Below are 21,090 nucleotides of genomic sequence, written 5' to 3' on the forward strand. Positions count from 1 at the left end.
ACATTTCATTGTATGTATAAACCACATTTTGTGTATCCATTCATCCACTGATGGACATTTAGGTTGCTTCCACCTTTTGGCTCTTGTGAAAATGCTGCTATGAACATAGGTATGGGGACTTCCCTGGCAGTCAGTCCAGTGGTTAGGACTCTGTGCTTCCACTGCAAGGGTCCTGGGTTCGATCCCTGGTTGGGGAAGTAAGATCCTGTAAGCTGCACGGTGTGGCCAAAAGAAAAATTAAAAAAAACAGGTATGCAAACATGCCTCTGAGATCATTCTTTCATTTTTTGGATATATATCCAGAAGTGGAATTGCTGGATCATATGGTAATTAGTTTTTAATTTTTTGAGGAACCACCATCATGTTTTTCCATAGTAGCTATAGCATTTTCCCACCAACAGTGTACAAGGGTTCCAGTTCTCCACATCTGTACACTTTTTGTTTTTTGATAGTAGTCGTCCTTGGATATCATCTTTGGAGAAATGTCTATTCAAGTCCTTTTCCCATTTTTAAATCAGGTTCTTTTTCATTGTTAAGTTGTAGAAGTTCTTTATATATTCTGCTTATTAATGCCTTATCAGATATATGATTAATATCTATTCTTTTTTTTTTTAATATCTATTCTTAACAAGGTCTAAAGTTAGTTATAATAACACTATCCTCTTCGCAAAGAATATAATATTCTAAGAACACTTGAATTCTGATTTCTCTCTTTATGATTTACCTGTTATTATTGTTTAGTGTTTCAGTTCCACTCTGGGAAGAAGGAGCAGGATAAAACCAATCCCTAATTGATTTTTTTTTTTTTTTTGCGGTACGTGGGCCTCTCACTGTTGTGGCCTCTCCCGTTGCGGAGCACAGGCTCCGGACGTGCAGGCTCAGCGGCCATGGCTCACGGGCCCAGCCGCTCTGCAGCATGTGGGATCCTCCCGGACCGGGGCACGAACCCGTGTCCCCTGCATCGGCAGGCGGACTCTCAACCACTGCGCCACCAGGGAAGCCCCTCCCTAATTGATTTTTATTGTTTAACTGAATCAGTGCTTGTTTGGGTTAATTTCTTTCCCTTCTTGCATCTAATGCCTTCTTTAAATGATCAGTTTCTGTATTCTGAAGTTCGTCTATCAGTAGTTTTTTCAGTGGTAAACACTTAAATTTTTATTTTCCTTTTATTTGTTCTTAAAGTGTTTCTGACTAATTATATCTTTCTTTCATAGTTTCTCTTGGTATTTACTTCTAGGAGATTTACTTCTAGGTTACAGTTATTTTCTCTTAGAACTTTTAAAGATGTTATCATGTCTTTTATCTTCTTGACGTCCACTTAAAAGTTTCTGCTGAGAATCCAGTTCAGTTGTTATTTCTTCACAGAATATTTGCTCCCCGCCCCCCTTACTGCTTTTAAAATATCTTGTGGTATTCTGCTATATCCTTATGATGCTTCTAGGTGCAGATTTTATTTTTATCCTTCTTGGGTTGGACTTTGCTTCCTGAATATCGAACAGTTGGTCATGTAAATGAGGCATTTTTCTGTGTCTTTTTGCCATGCTGCCATTGGTGGCATTCTTCATTAGGGTGAAACTAGGTATCAGCCATAAAGAAACAGTGTTTTCCTGCAGGTTTAGTCAAATTCAGTCATTCAACAAATTTCAACACCTGCCATGTTCTAGGCACAAGAATTACATATGGGAACTCTTTACAACTGGGAGCTGAAGTGGAGATTTTAGATTTGCTGCCTGACATGCTTTCTGCTTTTCTTCTGTAGACTGATAATGATCTCCAGCTGCCAAAGAAGGTTGTGGATGCCAAGAGAAAGGTAACCGTTTCTCATCCCCTCGAGTGTAACTGGGTGCCTCTAGGAGCCCACATTGGCTGGCAGTAGACATGGCTGAATTTACAAGCTACAAGGATACTGCTTCCAGCCGCCACCTGCGGTTTAAGTTACAGAGTCTAAGCCGCCGTCTTGATGAGTTGGAGGAAGCCACAAAAAACCTCCAGAAAGCAGAGGATGAGCTCCTGGATCTCCAGGACAAGGTGATTCAGGCGGAAGGCAGCAACTCGAGCATGTTGGCTGAGATTGAAGTGCTGCGTCAGCGAGTGCTGAGAATCGAAGGCAAAGATGAGGAAATTAAGAGAGCAGAGGATCTCTGTCAGCAGATGAAGGAGAAACTCGAAGAGGAGGAAAACCTCACCCGGGAGCTAAAATCCGAGATTGAGCGGCTTCAGAAACGAATGGCTGAACTGGAGAAGCTAGAGGAGGCCTTTAGCAGGAGTAAGAATGACTGTACCCAACTGTGTTTGAGCCTGAATGAGGAGAGAAACCTGACAAAGAAAATCTCCTCTGAGCTGGAAATGCTCAGGGTCAAAGTGAAAGAACTAGAATCTTCTGAGGACCGGCTGGATAAAACTGAGCAGAGTTTAGTGTCAGAGTTAGAAAAGCTGAAATCATTAACTCTGACCTTTGTAAGTGAGAGAAAATACTTGAATGAAAAGGAGAAAGAAAACGAGAAACTGATAAAAGAGCTCACTCAAAAATTGGAACAGAACAAAAAAGTGAACCGAGATTATGCAAGGAATGCTTCTAATCTTCTGGAAAGGAATGACCTACGAATTGAGGATGGTATCTCTTCCACACTGCCATCCAAAGAATCAAGAAGGAAGGGAACTCTGGACTATCTAAAGCAGGTAGAGAATGAAACAAGAAACAAATCAGAAAATGAAAAGAACCGAAATCAGGAAGACAACAAAGTAAAAGACCTTACCCAAGAGATTGAGAAACTTAAGACACAGATCAAACATTTTGAATCTTTGGAGGAAGAGCTTAAGAAAATGAGGGCCAAAAATAATGACCTTCAGGATAATTACCTAAGTGAACAAAATAAAAACAAACTCTTAGCCAGCCAGCTGGAGGAGATAAAGCTACAAATCAAGAAACAGAAAGAATTAGAGAACGGGGAGGTAGAAGGGGAAGATGCTTTCCTGTCCAGCAAAGGCAGGCATGAGAGGACTAAGTTTAGAGGGCACGGGAATGAGGCACCTGTGTCCAAGCACACACCCCGGGAACTGTCCCCTCAGCATAAGCGGGAAAGGCACCGAAACAGGGAATTTGTTCTCAACAATGAAAACTATCCTCTGAGCAACAGGCAGGTTTCCTCTCCCAGCTTTACCAACAGGAGGGCAGCCAAAGCTTCCAACACAGGGGCAGGTGCAGACAGTGGGACTCAGGAGACAAAGAGAACTGAAGATCGATTCGCATCTGGCTCCTCTCAGAGTGAAGGGAAGAAGTCCAGGGAACAGCCGTCAGTGCTTAGCCGCTACCCGCCAGCTGCTCAGGAGCACAATAAAGCTTGGAAGGGCACTCCCAAGCCAGGTACTGAGAGTGGGCTGAAGGGGAAAGTAGAGAAGACGACACGAACATTTAGTGATACCACCCATGGATCTGTTCCCAATGACGTATCAGGGAGAGGTGACAAGGCTTCTGACACCTCCACTGAGGCCCTCTTTGGCAAGAGGGGGCAGGTGCCTGGCAATGGAAGTCAAATAACTCAGGCTGCAGACTCTGGCAGTTCTAAGGCCATGGGAGCTCTGGCAACATCTAGATCTTCCTCAGAAGGGCTCTCTAAGGGGAAAAAGGCTGCCAACGGCCCAGAGGCTGATACCAGTTTCCCAAATTCCAAGGCTCCACCTTTATCAAAGTATCCTTATAGCTCCAGAAGCCAAGAGAACATCCTTCAGGGCTTTTCAACCCCAAATAAAGAAGGAGTTGATCAACCCATAGCAGTTGTGATGGAAGACAGTAGTCAGCATGAGGCCCTGAGGTGTCGAGTCATCAAATCCAGTGGCAGAGAGAAGCCAGACTCAGATGACGATATGGACATGGTGTCTCTTGTTACTGCCAAATTGGTAAACACAACCATTACTCCAGAGCCCAAGCAACAGCCCAACTCTAGAGAAAAAGCCAAACCCCGAGGGGGACTTAGAACCTCCCTCTTCGAGAATGATAAAGATGTGGGAACAGAAAATGAATCTGGGAAAGCTGTCAGAGGCTCCACCAATGCCGTGGAGCTCCCAGAGGCCAATGGTGCCGGGGTAAAAAGCCAGCGGCCCTTTAGCCCCAGAGAGGCCTTGCGATCTAGAGCCATCATCAAACCTGTCATTATTGATAAGGATGTGAAAAAAGTCATGGGAGGATCTGGAACCGAGGCCACATTGGAAAAACAGAAGTCTACTTCCAAACCAGGGCCAAGCAAAGTGACAAGCAGTATAACTATCTACCCCTCTGACAGCAGCAGCCCGAGAGCCACTCTAGGCGAGGCCCCGCGGGAGAGGCACACATCCACCAGCAACATCCAGGTTGGGCCACCAGAGCTCACGTCGGTTAGTAACCATGTCAACTCCCCCTTTGAGCTCTCCATTCACAAACATGACATCACCCTGCAGTTCACAGAAGCTGAAAGAATGGGAGATGGGGCCCCGAAGAACAGGCCAGAAACGGTGGTCTCTCGGAGCAGCATTATAATCAAGCCATCAGATCCTGTGGAGAGGAATAGCCATGCACCCACAGCGGAGACAATCAGGTGGAAAAGCCATAGTGGCCCTTTAGAAGTGGGCTCTTCAGATGCCAGACACGTTACTGTGAGAAATGCCTGGAAGAGTAGGCGAGACTTGAACTCTTTAGAAGACCCCCCAACTCGAATAGGTAAAAATGTGGAATCTACCAACACCTATATCCAGAGATCTTCCACAGACTATTCGGACCTTGAACAGCCCAGCTCATACCTTTCTGAGCAGGGCACTCGAAGGGTAGGCAACTCAGGGGATGCCCCCGAGCTCTCCTCCAGAAGGACCCAAAGCAGCCTCACCGTGTCAGAGGTGCTCACTCGTCGGAGTCGGGTAGGAGATGCTGTCACGGCTGAAGCCTGGAACCACTTAGCAGGCATGGTAAGTCCCACTTCTTTCCCTCTCTCTTGTTCTCCTTCCAGTTTCCCCTTTTCTCTTTTACTTTCTTTTTTGTTCCCCTCTGCCCTGGCCTGTGTGACTCAGGATTATGGAGACTGTGAGGCTGGGAAACATTGAGTAGAACTGGGTAGTTCAGAGAACTGTTGAAAATAAGGTGGATTTGGCCTTAAAGAAGAATGAAGTACCTTGAAGAAGGTATTTGGCAGAGAGCAGCATGAATTTCCAAAGGCTTTTCCCCAATTTGTCTCCTTCATTTTGCCTTCACATATGAAGGCTACAAAAAAGGAGAGAGATGTGGCCTCTGTTCTCTTGGTTTGCCAGGGTCGCCAAAGGAGCTCCCCTTATAGCCCCACAGAGCAGTACCTAGAAGCACAAGAATCAGCTGCAGCTGTTGGGAGGTTCTGGGTAAAAAGAGGAAGCACAGTGGCTTTCTGTAGAGCAGAGATGGAGCCAAGGAAATGAGTTCTTTGGCTGCCTCAGTTTAGACAGATCTTTGCCAGCTGCTGGCATGTAGGGGCTGAGGAGAGCTGGGGCTTACACTGGGCCTACTTGGATAAGCTTTATGCCCGAGCATCCCTTTTTGTCCCAGACACCTGTCTAGCCCATTATGTCATCAGTCTGAAGGCAGGGCTGGTTCAGTGTGGCTTGTTACTGGATAGACAAATCTAGAATCTCTCCTTATATGAGGGTCAGAGTGCCAGAACAACATTTGAAGGGGAAGCCCCCAGGAGTGTCTTTTAGATGTGAGTCCTGTGATGAAGAAAGATGTTTTTGACCTAGAGATTGTTCCCTTCTTTTATTATTTGTTTAAATATTTATTTATTTTTGGCTGCGTCAGGTCTTAGTTGCGGCATGCGGGACCTTTCGTTGCGGCATGTGGGCTTCTCTCTAGTTGAGGTGCGCAGGCTCTAGAGCGTGCAGGCTTAGTTGCCCCATGGCACGTGGGATCTTAGTTCCCCAACCAGGGATCGAACCTGCGCCCCCTGCATTGGAAGGCGGATTCTTAACCACTGGACTACCAGGGAAGTCCCTGTTCCTTTCTTTTAAAAGGCAGGTGGTGACTGTGTGTTAAGTTGAAAAGCCCTGAGTCCTTACAGGGTACTTTAAAGCACTTCCCCACCCGCTATCTTATTCAGTCTCTCCAACAGCCCTGGTGTGTGTGGGGGGGATATTATCCCTATTCTTTAGATGTAGAAACTGAGGGTCAGCGACACAAAGGGTCTGTTCACCAAGGCCATCCAGGTGAATTACTGGAAGAGCTAAGATTTGAATCCAAGATTCTTGTCTCTAAATCCAATGCCCTTTTTTACCTTGAGGTAATACTTATATTCTTTGATCTGCATTAGCTGGGGAGGAGCAACAAGAACATTAAAAAGGCAGAATTCTGGTAGAAGAGGAGTGCAGAGAAAGTTGGATGAAGCTGTGGATGTCTGAGAAATATAGTGTGGGGCACATATGAGATGAGATATGGTAGGAAAGGTATACACGAGCTTTTTGGTAGTCTGTAGGTGGGAAGTAGGGTAAGAGCTGTCCAGCTTCCTTTTCATACTTCCCTGCCTCTCCAGTGAGCAAATGGCTCTGACCCTGAGAGGCCTGCAGCCTGCATGTGCAACACTCCAGTAATGCTGGCCCCTACTTGGAGGTCCCACTCCAGTGGCCCTGTTCCCGGTCCTGTCCCTTTTTAGGGCTCCTGTTCAGCTGTGAGCCTCCCAGTCTACCCTAGGAGCTCTCAGCAGCTTGGAGTTGGTAGGTGGAACTTTGGTATTGGCCAGTCTTTTGCAGTTCTGCAGTGGTCGGTCTGCACCCCATCTCCCTCTGTTAGAGAGGGCCATTGGGGTGGGGAGTGAGGGTGTCTTATTGTTCACTGTATTGTTCTCTGCAGCTGACTTTTGTCATCTGTTGGCACAGGAGGAAGGTGACGACTGCACACTCAGTGTCTACAGGCGACTGCACAACTCCCTCGAAAGGTCTGAACTGTCTGCAAAGCCGGGGCTGCCCGAACCTGGGCGATCCCGGGCTGAGGAACGGTTACGGCCAAACAGGCCCTGTGCCGAGGAGAACTGAGCCAGCCGGTGCGGTCTGCTGTCTCCTCCGCTCCTGCTTTCAGCTCTTGCGCCTTCCTGCCCTGTGAAGGAGCCCGGCTAGAAACCAGGCCTTGGCTGGGAGACTGGCAGAGAGCCAGGCTGTGGCTCCTGTTTTGCCAGTTGGCCAGAGGGAATCAGAAACTACAAGCTGGACATGGTCACCCAGGGCCAGCCTTTCCTGATGCATGAGTCTTCTCTCCTTGTCCCTGTCCCCATCCCCCAGGTAGGATGGGCCACTCTGGCCCCCAAACGAGGAAAGACATAGAAACCCCTTGTATCCCCGCCACACAACAGCAGCCAAATCTCTTCTCTGCTCCTTGGTGGGTTCTGTGTCATAGGGCAACCCCTTCTGTGGTTCATGTTCTGATTTCTTAGTCTCCTCACCACATCCAGTTCACTCCTCATTTGCCCCAGGGGCCTATGCACCCACCAGCCATCAGCTCCATCTAGGGGGTTCCATTTCTTCCCCTGTGGAGTTCCTCAGACTTTTACAGGGGTTTATGGAACTACCCTTTAGGTTGAAGTTTCTCTGACTTGGCCCCTGGGCTGACCGTTGTTTCCTGGGGGCAGAGCACGCGGGTACCCACCTACTGGAATGACATCACCACCCCCCCCACCACCCCCACACCAACCCCGGCTCTCTGTTCACCTTCCAAAGGCACCTGGAAGGGCACGAGCCTCATGCATCTCCTTCCCTGGGCACCAACATGCTGCTGGCCTTGCCTGCTCCTCTCCTGTGGCTGGAGACTTCAGGCTGACTTCGTTGCTCTCTCCTCTGGAATACTCCCAGACTTACCTGGGCCTGACCCAGCATACTCTGCCTTCTAGGAAGCGCCAGCACGGGGGGAAGTAGACAGGAAGAAGCGATTTCCCCTTAGTCACTCCACAAAGCAATGGCTCCATGAAAGGCATGGACTTTGTTCCTCCTCCTCATCCCCCGTGGAGGAGGTATCGCACTTTACCAAGCTGATGCATTCCTACAGAAGTGGGCCCGTGATTTCTGCAAACCAGCTATCATTATGATGACTTCATTGGAGGAAAGGTAATACGTGCCCATCAAGGGCCCTAGATTCATACAATTCAAAATGCAGCAAACCTTTCAGGAAGCCACATAAAGAAAAATTGATTCGATTCCTTATACCAATCACGTGGGGAAAGAACCGTACATTCTTGGCACTGCTTTTTCTATAGCCTTCTCTCAGTTCAAAGAAGGGATCCCCTTTCAAAGGCTACCTTTATGAAGCAGACACTGTTCCTTCATAGTGAAAGAGCATTAGAGTGGAAGTCAGGAAAGCTGAATTTTCTTCATGGCTTTGTACTTCCTTGCTATGTGACCTTGGGCAAGTCATTGTCCTCTTGGGGCCTCAGTTTTCCCATCTGTAAAATGAGTTCTTTGAAATGGATGGTCTCTAAGGATCCTAAATCTGGCATTCTAAGATTTTTCTGTGTCCTCCCTGTGGGGGGTGATTCTCACTCGTGGAAGGAAGGTATTGTCCAAATGGGTTTACATGTGTCCTTCCCATTGCCTTTGTTTTTCTGGACCTTATTTTTTCCAGTTCCCCATGTTTTAATGTCATGAGGATGAACTCAGAGAAGTTCCCTTGGCCTCACTTTTCCAGTTTATAAAGTGAAAGGGTGAGGTTAGGTGGTTTCTGCGGCCCTTTTCAACACCAACCTTGCCCAGTGCCACACAGCCCAGTGCTTTCCACAGCACAAGGTGTGTATCTCCTGTTCCAGTGCTTCTTGAATCTTCTCTGCCTCCGCTCAGGGTGGGAACCAGCGTTTGCCCCTCCCTTGTCTGCATCAGATTTGGTGATCCTGGAGGAGGCTTGGGGAGCACCTACTTGACTTTCACGGGCAGGAGTGTTTTGCTCATACTTCCATTTTCTGGAGTTTTGCCACTCTAAGGGTATTTGTCATGTGGCTTGCCTTTTCTTCACATTGCTGCCTCAGATACTCAAGATGCTGTTTTCAAAATCTCTTCCTGCTGCTTTTCCTGGGTCATTGGCTCAAGGCTGCAACCTCTCACTTGTAGCCTCCCTGCCATTCTTCTTAACTGGTTGTCAACCCTGAGAGTCCAAAGGAAACAGACCCCTGTGGCGGTCAACTGAGGCTATAGGAAATTAGGTCTGTGGTTCGTTGCTGGTGGAAACAGAAGGGCGCCAAACGATGCCTACAAAGATCTCGCCAGTAATTCTTGTCTTTTTGGGCGTTGGAGCCCTGGATTCTGGTGCTGTAGCTCCTGGTGCCAAAGTCTGGATCTTTCCACATTTTAGCAGCACCAACATCTGCCATCACCCAGAATGCTCTGTGGAAGAGGGACAGCTATGGTGCCCTTTTGCTGGGGCTGCTGTCCTAAAATCTGAGTGCAATAGGGTTTGATTTTAACAGTTATTTCAGGATAAATATTGTTTCCTTAATCTGCACACTTTCTAGAGCCGCTGTAAAATAGATTTTATTTTTAAATGTCCTCAGCATTGCAGAAAATATATTTGTAATAGCAAGTGAATGCTAGAGGCTCAGTTCCTCTGGGCTTCAAATGGCTGGCAAGGCTGGCTGTCAAATTCCAAAGTTGGAAGGCCTGTTTCTGAAAAGCAACCTAGGTGTGGCCGTCTGGACCCAGGCCTCACCATCAGGGGTCCTGGAGCAAACTTCCAAATGGGAGACCTGGTAGTTGAATAGTTGTCTAGTCAAGCCAAATATTCCCTCTGTCCCAGCCAACAAATCCACTTTTATGACCAGCCTCTTCTGCAGCTTGGCTCCAACTCGGACTTTTACTGGCAGGTGTGTGGTGTGTGGGAGGGTTCCTAGTAAGGTCTGGAAGCTGGCGCTCCAGAGCTGCTTGCCTGGAGAAAGTAGAGCTGGCTCAGTGCCAGGAGCTGGTCTCCGCCGCCTGCCGCTGCCTGTCTCTCACCACTCTGGTACTAGAAACAACCAGAGAAAGCTGCAGGGACGGTGGGCAGAGAAGTCGTGGCTGTTTCTGCTTTTGCGTAGCAAGGAAACAGTTGCCGGGTGGGCCACAGGGATTTGCAGTGGGGCCAAGAATTCCAGCCTCGGCCACAGGCGGGCCTGCACGTGATGCCCCCACGTCTGTGCTGGCCTTGGACCTGCCATCCTGGGGCAGGTTTAGTTCTTTGTATTCAGGGGGTTAGTGCCATGTGCTACCACTTCCCAGTAAAGGGACAGGGACCCAGCCCCTGGGTCCCCAGCTGCCTCTGTTGGTGTGGGTTTATCGTTACTCTGACAAGACCGCTTTGGAAGAGCTGCTTTTAGGGATTTTACCTTTTAAATACCCCAGGGTGGGGAACAACAGGGCTCTCCTCAAAGCCTCACAACCAAGATCATAGGAGAGGGGCCCTACTTTCCTGCTGCTTCACAGCTCAGAACATGTACTGAATGGAATGTATTTTTAAGAGAATAAAGTCTATTTTTTTTTTTTTTTTTTGTATTTTAAAGATTGGGAGGGCTAGGGAAGTAGCCCTCAAATAAACTGTTATTACATTATAGGCCCCCTTGCTAGGGGACACACCAGTATCTGTCGGTCCACACCTACTTGCTCAGGCAGGTGCTCTGGTCTCTCCCCTGCCCCTTGGAGTCTAGGTGCAGCAGCTTCTCCTACATTCCTGCTCCAAGCATGGGACCAAGGAGGCCAGACCCTGTCGCTGGAAACCAGGGCAAAGCCATGAGCAGTGACTCAGGGCTCCTTGGGTGCATGTGTATAGTTGAAGCTGCCTGTCTGCATGTATCCTCTGGCTCTAATGCTGTCTGTTGGCTCTGCAGCACAATATGTAACCAATAAAGCTCCCTAGTTTCCATGTGCTTTGTGTGAGTGTGAGTCAGTGATGCCATTTTTCTTGATGTCATCTCTGTGTACAGCTGTTGCTATGCACTGGTGCAGCTAGTATATTTCATTTACATTTACTGAAAATACTCAGCCAACTACTGATGCCGTTAAGGACTGGAAACACAGCTGAGGCTTGGGAAAGGACATTTCCTCGGACTCATGTAACTGGACTTAGAATCATATAGCAGTTATTTCATTGCTACATTTTACTTTTAGGCTATTCTCTCATCACACACACACACACACACACACAAAACCATCATCTGGGGCTTCCCTGGTGGCGCAGTGGTTGAGAGTCCGCCTGCCGATGCAGGGGACACGGGTTTGTGCCCCGGTCCGGGAAGATCCCACGTGCCATGGAGCGGCTGGGCCCGTGAGCCATGGCCGCTGAGCCTGCGCATCCAGAGCCTGTGCTCCGCAACGGGAGAGGCCACAACAGTGAGAGGCCCGCGTACCGCAAAAAAACAAACAAACAAACAAATCATCATCTGTGTTGTCTCCCAAGCTGCCTATGTCGTTTATTTAAAAAACAAAAACTCTTCAAAGACCACATACCACTGGATCAGACACCCTAACCTCCTGAGGTAACAATATTCATGGGAAAGCTAGGATTCAAATATAGGTTGTGGTCCAAAGTCAATATACTTTCTACTACATGCTCTTCTCACCTTTACATCATAGTTACACCACTTGCCCTGATCCTGGTGTGCAAATTTTTCCCATGGTTGTCACTCATGCCAGGACAAGGGGAAAAGCCCTCTCCATCTTCATCTTCCAGTCAGACCACCAATGTAATGTCCCTTAAATCTTACTAAGAATAAAATCTCATTTAAACTAATTATAGGGAAGAATTGACTAACGGGAGTAAAATCCAACTTCCAGAAGCAGATTATGTACATAACTTACAGTAACATAGTCTGTTAGGAACCCTTTGGAAGAAAAAGGCACCATTCCCTTTTTGTAAAAATGTTTTAGCCTTACATGGCAGAAAGGACTTTGCAAATGTGATTAAGGATTTTGAGGTGGGAGAGAGATCTGGGTGGGCCTTAAATGAAATCACTAGTATCCTTATAAGAGGGAGAATAAGATCTGACTACGGAACAAGAGAAGGTGATGATGGAAGCAGGGATTGGAGTAATGTGCTTTTAAGATGGAGGAAGGGGCCACAAGCCAAGGAATACAGTCACTAGAAGCTGAAAGAGGCAAGGAAATGGAATCTTCCTTCAGAGTCTGCTATGATAATTTGTTACAGCAGCAACAGGAAATTTCCACTATGTTACCTAAGCCCTTGATCTCCTTAAACTTTTATATCAATACCTTGGACAGAAGTGGAAAGTTAGCACATACCCATGGAGGGAATCTAGGGGAATAAAGCCAGAATGGTCTGCCAGAGGCCCACCCAAACTTTGTGTCAAGGCTTGTGTCTTATCTTGAAAATTCATTCAGTTTCCTAATATCCATATGCTTGACCTGCAGCTTCCTACCCCTGGCACATGGTCACCCCACAATCCCAATGGGGAAGTCTAGCCCCACAGACCAGGAAGCCCTTTGCTTCTGTGGGAACCCCCCTCAATCCTGTCTTCTGACCAGACCAAACCATTTTCTCCTTTATATAAACATCCTCTTTATTTAAACATGGATAAAAACTGGCATTTTCAAAGGAGTAACACCCCTGCCTTACATATAACTCAAAACCTAAGGGGAAACAAAAAGATAAGACTAATTTTCTATGAAGTTTTATTCTCAAAATATAAAAAACCACCACACACAAAGAGACTAAGATGTTCTCTCGCAGCACTTGCTTGCCTCAGTCCTAATGAAGAACACACACTCCCACACTAATGGACAAGTGCCTCCCTAGCTCTAAGTCACTTAAAGGAGGCAACCTCCTTGGCCACCTGACCACCAGGAGCTCTAGCAGTTGATCTGGAGCCCAGATGCCAGGGTGAGTTTCTCAGTGGAATCTAATATTGCTAGAAGAGCTTTGCTTATGCAGCAAAAGACACAAACACATCGGCCTCTTCCCTTAGAACACATCCATCTCACATGCTCGGGGACTGCTGTGCAGGGACGCCTGGTGTGGCCTGGCGAGGCAGGGTATACATGGCCCCCAAGAACTGGTCTGCAATCCTTCCTGCTTCTCTGAGCCCACTCAGCAGAGCACCATGGACCGTGGCTGGGTAGTTACGGATTGTATGTTCTCCAGCAAAGAAGAGTCGTGGAATAGGCTATTGCAGGAAAAAAAAATTAGAGAAAATCAGCAGGCTGCAAATATACCTTATTGTTGTGTTTGAACTGCCAAATTCCTGTTGGCTTTTGAGGGCTCACTACCTGCCCTCCCCACCCCATTACTGGTCCATCATTCTCCCAAAAAGGGTCTCCCTTATCAGCAGGCATTTTCCTAGAACAAACAGAAGTAGAAATGGGGCAATAAAACTCAGCCCAGCCTTAGTTCTAGGGTGATGCTTAACTGCATCTGTGCTTATATATCGGTTTAATTCTGGGGGATACCCAGTGGTAGAGCTTCCTTTGCCTAATGTATCTCCTACTAGAGGTGTGTTCCCGACTACTCTGAACCAGAGAGAACACAGCACTTGTTCTCATTCTGGAACAGTTTGGCCTCTCAGCTTAGAGCAGGCCTTACTTACCACAGGGTCCTGAGAAACCCTGACTACTCATAAAGACGTTAGGTTATTTCTCAGGGGCATGTCCTGGAGGCCCCGAAGTAATTGGGATCCTGCAACAATCCTACGAGCCAGTACAAAATGGGGCACAATTAAAGATGGTTTTGTTCTTGTTTTTTAGGAACAAAAATCTGAATAAGGAAAAAGTAATTGGTTTTTACTCTGGACTCTTGCGTTCTGAACACAGACTGTCTGGACTGACGAGGCCAACATGTAACGAATTAGACACAAACAATATTGCTCTTCCCTTTCCCTCTGCTCTTGGTTATCTGAAAGGGTCCAAGGGTCTAAGACTGACTAAAATCTAAAAAGAAAACCAGTGGCACTATTTTTACCCTGAAATCCTGGGATACTGGCCTGTTTCCAAATAAGCCCAGGTATAGTTTGCCAGTTTCTCACCTGGGGGGCACCTGGAATTGAGGGGCCAGGAGTGATTGGCTGAGCCATTAAGTCATAGTCATTTCCAGATGATCCTGCGGCTACATAGGAATAGGAGCCCCGGGCCCAGGGATCAGCACGCCAGCGAGACACCACTGTTTCCTTGGGCTAAAGGAGAAACCATGAGTGGAAGTTATTACTGGACACCAAGGACAAATCAGTCATTTCTGAAAGGTGGAAAAGCTGTGATGGGTGGGGATACAAGAGAGAGAAAGGCAACAGACGCGAGAGTTAGCCAAGTGATGAATGCCGCTGCTATAAAATAAAAAAAATGCCTTCAGGCTGCAAGGAAGCCTCCAGATTGCCTTCTTAGCTATGAATCCAGAGATCTACCCAGGGATTGATCTCTATTCCCTTTTAAAATTCACATGAAGCATTAATATGCCTTCTCTCAAAGGAATCATAAGGGGCTTAATTTAAAAGTGTTCAGTGGACCTAGAGAAAGAATAACAGAAAAAAGTACCAAGAGATTCTCTTGAGACTTCCCTTGGGGAGTTGGCCACTTGGTCTGAAAGGTGGTTGGGGAATTGGGGGTGGGGATGATTCCACAAGTAGAGACAACAGACAACACAAGCAAAGAAATGCGGCAAATAGCCTTCTCAATCCCCTGGCCCATGTACTGGGGGCTTTTCTCAATCCCATACGTAGGGCATGAACTCTAAACATTAGCATTAATGTAAACCCAGCACACAATTCTGGCTGAAACTGTCCTGACCAAGAATCTATGCTGCAACTCGAGATACATCAAACCCTGCTTTAGTCTAAACCCCAGATCCTCACCTGCCCCCGCCCCTTACTTACTTACCTGGGGCACTGCACTGCTACCAAAAATCCCTTTGAGAATGGCCAGGCATCGGCCAACAATCACATCATCACTTATGTTTTCCATGATGCCAGCAGCTTCTCCTGCCACTAGTGCCAATAGTATTGGAGCTAGAGAAACAGAAAGGACAATTCCAGGGTTTTCCTACAGACTTTTCTCAAGTACCTCCTTATCAGGTCTCACATCACTCTTGGCTGTTTGAAATCTGATGACCAATAGACAGACATGCACCACTCATGCTAGACACATGTTTCTGAGCCAGCAACTTGAATCCTATCCCCAGAAGGGTGCTGGCAAACCACAGTGAAGTGTGACTCATGTACTTCACTGCTTATAACCTGGCAGAATACAGAAGTCCTGAAGATGTAACTTCAGATCTTGCTATCCAGTGTCCCTATATTTAGGCACAGAATTCTGAGACATCTCCATGACCAGGGCTGCATCCTCTTAGCTGTCATCCCAGGCCCTTCCATACTCATCATCACCCTTACTCACCCATTTCGTGACTCTGTGTGCAACAGGCTTATGTGATAGCCACAGTACTAGATGCTAGGGATATAAAAACTATAAACTAGACTATATACTCCAAAGATCAACAACAACAAAAATAATCATAGAGGTAATTACGAACTGTGATAAAAGCTATGAAAACACAGAATACAGAGAAAAGAATACAAGGACATAATTTCATTTGAGGCAGTGGGAATACATGTGTCCTGGAAAGTCTCTTTGACATAGTGACACTTGGGCCAAGCCCTGAAGCTGCGTAGAGTATGCCACGTTGGGAAGGAAGAGAAGGAGGAAAATAAAGGCGCCCCAGGCCCAGGGCACAGCACAATGCCGAGGCCCCAAAGGAGAAGACAGCATGGTACATTTTAGGATTCCAGGAGGGCGGACAAATGTGCCTGGAGGCTGGGGAGGGCATGGACAATGAAGAAGCCGAGTAGAAAAGAAGGGTTAGATGATTCAGCCTTCATGATGGCCACGATAATGAAAGCCATCAAAAGAAAGAAGTGGGGATAGCAGTCAGTGGCTACTGGCAGTTGAACAGGTATGAGGTAAGAGTGGCCTGGACTGGGAGGTAGGCAGTGGGAAAGACGTAAACAGGTCTGAGAGAGAGAGTGAGGCCCTGACAGGACTTGATGGCCTAGATCAGGAGAGAGAAAGAGCGCTCAGCTGTTGTTGGAAACAACGTGCTCAGGGAGCACATGGCTCCTCTAAGGAGTCAGTGGCCCTGGCCATGTGAAGGATGTTCAGTGCCAGACAATGAGGAGTGATGGGAAGAACCACGTGTCCGTCCAACCGGTTAACTGATGTGTCTGCACTGTCAAGGCCAGGCCTCCGGACTGCTGCAAAGGAGAATGTCTTACATCCTTTTCTTGGAATGAGGTAAGACCTAAATATACCTCTTTTAAAAAAAAAGCTCCATATAGAACTAAGAGCAACCCAATTACAGAAGAATGTAAAACAGGAGGTAGGAGGTTGATAAATACATTCTAGGGAAAGTGATCAAAGATTCAGGGGCAAGTCAGATACAAAAGTCTGAGAATGAGGAATACAAGTTTCCCTTTCCAGGAAGCTTCCCTGGGCCTGGCCCCCTGGCTGAGCTGATTTCTTCTTCTCTGTCTTCTCTTGCAGTGCCCTGGGCTTTCACTCTCACTCCTCTACTTCCTGCCCCATTCTGAGGCTGCCAGCCTCCTTACTGTATCCCCCACTAAGGTTGTGAGCTCCTTGAAGGCAGGTATAATATTCCTAATTCTCTATTCCTATAAGGGTGTAAAAAGATTAAAACTAGAAAGCCATTACCTTTATAGAGGTTCCAGAAGAGGAAGAGCTCACCCCTGCTGGCAGTCGTACTGCCAACATGTCCGAACAAATTGACACTTGGATCCCAGAATACGCGGTCAAAACACAACACGACCTATTGTAAAAAAGGAGCATATAAGCTGGTGACAGCACTCAGAGAAGATGGCTTTAAGCACAGCTGTGCCTCAACAGGAAGTACTTCTTCCTCAGACCTTACTAAATAAGTTCCTTCTAATCTACTCTCAGTATAAGCCTAGAAATCCCCATTATAAATGTACTACTTAGGAAGACATTTAGCACTCTCTTTTTATAGGCTTGGGTTTGAGAAGTGACCCCAGAAGACAGTCCTCATGGATACCTTATATATAATTACGTACTAAAGTGAATGAACTGACAGGCCTCACCCTGGCATCAGAGTTGAGAGCACAGCAAAATGTTAAAAAACGCAAACCTCTCTCCTCTCTAAGTGGAGGGCAATCAGACTGGTATTTGTACACTGCGTATGTAGAGAGGTACCTAGGGCAAGTTACCTTGTTGAGGTTGCCAAATCCCATCCTTTGGACTGCAGATGTTTTCCACTCAGGAAGAGGTGGCACAAACTGAACAGCTGGTGGCTGCTGCTTCAACACACCCAAGGGAAGGGTACAGAGAACTGCATCACACTTATAAATAAACGTCTGGCTCGTGGAGCGGGTATTCACAGCTATCACTTCACATCCTACACAGGTGAGAGGAAGGAGGCTTTATTGGTGATAAGGATGAGACTGACAAGGGTATTGAACATTTAGCGCACAGTAGAATCTACATGCTACCTCAGTTAATTCTTACTACAAGTCTGTGAAGTCAGTTCTGCTCATTTTCTACAAAAGAAAACTGAGGCAGAGGTGAAGTAACTTGTCTAAGGCCATACATGTACCAAGTGCCAGGATTTAAACCCAACAGTCAACTTCAGAGTTCTCGATCTCTACCACCATACTACCCCACCTTCCCGACTGATACACTGGGGATCTTTTGGACTAATAATAGGACCTTATCATATACCAAAGTTAAGTAAATTTAGACCATAATTAAGAGTAAAATGCCTATCCTGATAGAACCAATATCTCTCCACTGAGGTTAGGTGCTCACTAAGGACCAAAAGAAGAATGATATCAGAAGCCTGTGGTGCCGATCTAAGGGATGCAGCCTAAAACCACAGAGCATGCTATCCTTGAGAATACACAGTGATGCTTAGCTTGCCAGGATGTGAATGAGCTCAAAGCTGACCACAGAAAAGGTACTGAAAGTAAGTTAATGTCATTTTCCCTCATTTGTGTTCAATTTTTCCTTCAGTAAATGCCTCTTTACATAATTTCTGAAAAATACATAGATAGCTCAAAATAAGTATGAGAGCTCCATACATGCCCATTTTCTGTGGCCACAGAACTAGGGAAAATGACACAAAAGCTAGTCTCACTGTTCTCCACCTGCCTGCAAATGGCTATTTAAGGCTGTAGATCTTCTCAACACCAGCAGCTAGAAGCTGCCTCTGAAGGGAAAACTAAAATAAAAAACTGTTTCACTAGGGGCTTCCCTGGTGGCGCAGTGGTTGAGAGTCCTCATGCCGACGCAGGGGACATGGGTTTGTGCCCCGGTCCAGGATGATCCCACATGCCGCGGAGCGGCTAGGCCCGTGAGCCATGGCCGCTGAGCCTGCGCGTCTGGAGCCTGTGCTCCGCAACGGGAGAGGCCAAAACAGTGAGAGGCCTGCATACTGAAAAACAAAAACCAAAACCAAAAAACCCAAACTGTTTCACTGGTTGTTAAAAAAATTATCTGTGGTGATCTCAGCAACTCTAGAAAAGAGGCCATGGAGGGCAAGACTGGTGGCCACATCTCCACTGGTCATGAGAGCCCTTAGAGAGGGGGGGATGACTAGCTTTCTTAAGGAGTTCAAGACTATTAATTCCTAAGGTGGGTGGATGATGGGCTCTCTGCACTCCATGTGAAATGTACTCTGAAAGCAGCAATAATGAGCACAGAGCCTACTGCCATAGGAATCACAGGGCAATTCCATCTCTGAAATCAACCTATCAGCAAAACTGCTCCCAGAATGAGAAACCAGCCTAAGCAGTTAGCCCACCTGAATAGGAAAAGCCAAAAACCAAGATGCAGATGGTGAAATACAAGGGGTGGGTCCCACTGGAGCCCTAGGGGCCCAAATCCTATTTAAGAGCATACTTAGCAAAATTAGATCCAAACTCCCTGGCTGTTTACTATAATACCAAACTAATATGCACAAACTGGAGACTCTAAAAATTGCCCCAATTTCCTGGTTTATACTATGATGGGGTCAGAGCCTCTAAAGGCTCTACAGCCTCAGTACTTTTGTAAATGCAAAATTTTAAATTCAGGCATCATAGTTTATGAGACATTCTATCAGAAAATGTACCTAAAATTTTTTCTGTAGGTCAAACTCAACAAAAGATCAGTACCATGTTTCAAAGTAAGAGATTTATCTTACCAGTAAAGACGTACCTGAAGCTGTGTAGCGAACCTGCCGAACTGCTGTATTCAGTTTAATGTCCAGGCCTTCTGCTAAAGCCACAGGCACACATGAGTAGCCATTCCTCACTGTCAGGTGGCTGCCAGTAAACTCAAAGTCATCATCCTAAAGAAGACAGAAAAGGACATATTTTCACACTTTCTTAATCTAACTTATGCCATTTATATTCAGTCCTATAAAATAACACTGAAAAAACACCAGCTTGTGGAAAGTCAATATTCTATGACAGAAATTAAAGAATAATCACTCAGTCTTCCACTACAGCTGCCCCAGGAAACTACAGGGAAAACGGAAAAAATGCCACAATGTCGCTAATGGCTATCTCTGGGCAGTGAGATTAGGGCAGTTTCTTTTTTTCTGTGATAGACTTTTTATCATCACAGTCCTACACCACCAAGTCCAGACTACCCATGGCAGGCAGGAGAGGGAAGGAAGCTTATTCAGTAAATTCAGACGATACCATAAAAGTTTGTTTGGCTTTTGTATGCACTATAGATGTGGTAGGATATCAGATTCACCATCCTAATTACATTTTCTTCTACATAACAGCAAAATCAGTTTTTATGGCTTAAACTTACAGGTTTTAAAGTTGAGGAAGACTTCCAAAACTAAAGTTGGTCAAACCAGACGAAGGTAATCTAGGATTATAAAGACTCGTCCAAGATAATCCATAAAGAAGTCAAGATTTGGCCTGGAAGAATTCCCAAAATGATTTCATATCTTTGAATTTACTGAAACATTTTCCAAATAGAGAAAGTTTGGAAGGCTAGTTGATATTTCTAATTTCATGAAACTCCTGGGGAAAACATACCACGATTCTTAGGAATTAGATAAAAATATACTGGGCTGGCAGCACAACTCTCACTACTAAGTGACTGACTCATTTGTTCCCCATATGGATCAGTTCACATCACCTACATTCAAAATTTAATACGATTACAAATGAATACATATTGCAACATCAAATGATAGATCAGTGACTAGAGGTAATTTAGTATTTACATGAAAAACCATAAAGAAACTGGAAATTCTACAAGATTTGTACCATTAGCAAGTGCAATCCTTGCCATAATTCAAATTCTAAAGAATACCAGGACATAATCTGAAGATGAAGAAGTAAAAATAATTTTACTAGGAAAATGTATAATGAAAATGAAAATATGTAAGCAAAATATAGTATTTACTTCTATACAATCTTAAGTCTGGCCAAAGTCTCAGATTTAGAGATTGGTCCATTCGGCATCTGAGAAACCTGGTGATTTCTCACCAGCTCAAGAGTAAATCACACTGAAAACACTTAAGAATAACTTAACAAAAGATGTGTAAGACTGGTACACTGAGAACTATAAAGTACTGCTGAGATAAATTAAAGGAAACCTAAATAAATGGAGAGATATACCATGTTCAAGGATTAGAAGACTCACTATTGTTAAGATGACAATCCCAGAAGATATTTTTTTTGTAGAGACTGATAAGCTGATTCTAAAACTTTATAGAAGATCTAAAATAGTCAAAACACTTTCAAAAAAGAACAAAGATGAAGAACTTACACCACCTGATTTCAAGATGTACTATAAAGCAAAAGTAATCAAGACAGTGTGACAGTGGCATATGGATAGACAGATACTGAATGGAAGAACTGATTTTCAACAAAGGTGCTAAAACAAATAAAGAAAAAAGATGGTGCTAGAATAGTTAATTAGATAACCATATGGAAAAATATGAACCCTACCTCACCTCTCACTATACACAAAAATTTAACTCAAAATGGGTCACAGACCTAACATAAGAGCTAAGTAAGCTCACAAAACTTCAGGAAGAAAACAGGAGAAAATTTTTGCAATCCCAGTTTAGACAAAGATTTTTCAGGACACAAAACGCACAAAGCCTAAAGAAAGAGTTGATAAACAGGA

The 21,090-nt window shown here is 45.6% G+C and overlaps 2 protein-coding genes across 4 annotated transcripts in view; one reads left to right on the forward strand and one right to left on the reverse strand.

The window, feature by feature from the left end:
• The window catches only part of LUZP1 (leucine zipper protein 1), an 81,605-nt gene extending 70,753 nt beyond the window's left edge, over window positions 1-10,852 (forward strand). For both annotated transcript variants that reach the window (XM_081224450.1, XM_081224449.1), the window contains 2 exons: window positions 1,760-4,935; window positions 6,862-10,852. In XM_081224450.1, the coding sequence (XP_081080576.1) occupies window positions 1,879-4,935; window positions 6,862-7,017 (3,213 nt within the window). In that variant the 5' untranslated portion in view covers window positions 1,760-1,878 and the 3' untranslated portion in view covers window positions 7,018-10,852. The remainder of the gene's footprint in view (window positions 1-1,759; window positions 4,936-6,861) is intronic.
• Window positions 10,853-12,601: 1,749 nt separating this feature from the next.
• Window positions 12,602-21,090, reverse strand: part of KDM1A (lysine demethylase 1A) — a 64,460-nt gene continuing 55,971 nt past the window's right edge. For both annotated transcript variants that reach the window (XM_081226049.1, XM_081226048.1), the window contains 6 exons: window positions 19,150-19,282; window positions 17,163-17,350; window positions 16,633-16,747; window positions 14,809-14,936; window positions 13,965-14,111; window positions 12,602-13,109 (listed from right to left, as the gene is read on the reverse strand). In XM_081226049.1, coding sequence (XP_081082175.1) covers window positions 12,924-13,109; window positions 13,965-14,111; window positions 14,809-14,936; window positions 16,633-16,747; window positions 17,163-17,350; window positions 19,150-19,282 — 897 coding nt within the window. In that variant the 3' untranslated portion in view covers window positions 12,602-12,923. The remainder of the gene's footprint in view (window positions 13,110-13,964; window positions 14,112-14,808; window positions 14,937-16,632; window positions 16,748-17,162; window positions 17,351-19,149; window positions 19,283-21,090) is intronic.

Source organism: Mesoplodon bidens (assembly GCF_964165515.1).
Source record: "Mesoplodon bidens genome assembly, chromosome: 2".
NCBI classification, from domain to species: domain Eukaryota; kingdom Metazoa; phylum Chordata; class Mammalia; order Artiodactyla; family Ziphiidae; genus Mesoplodon; species Mesoplodon bidens.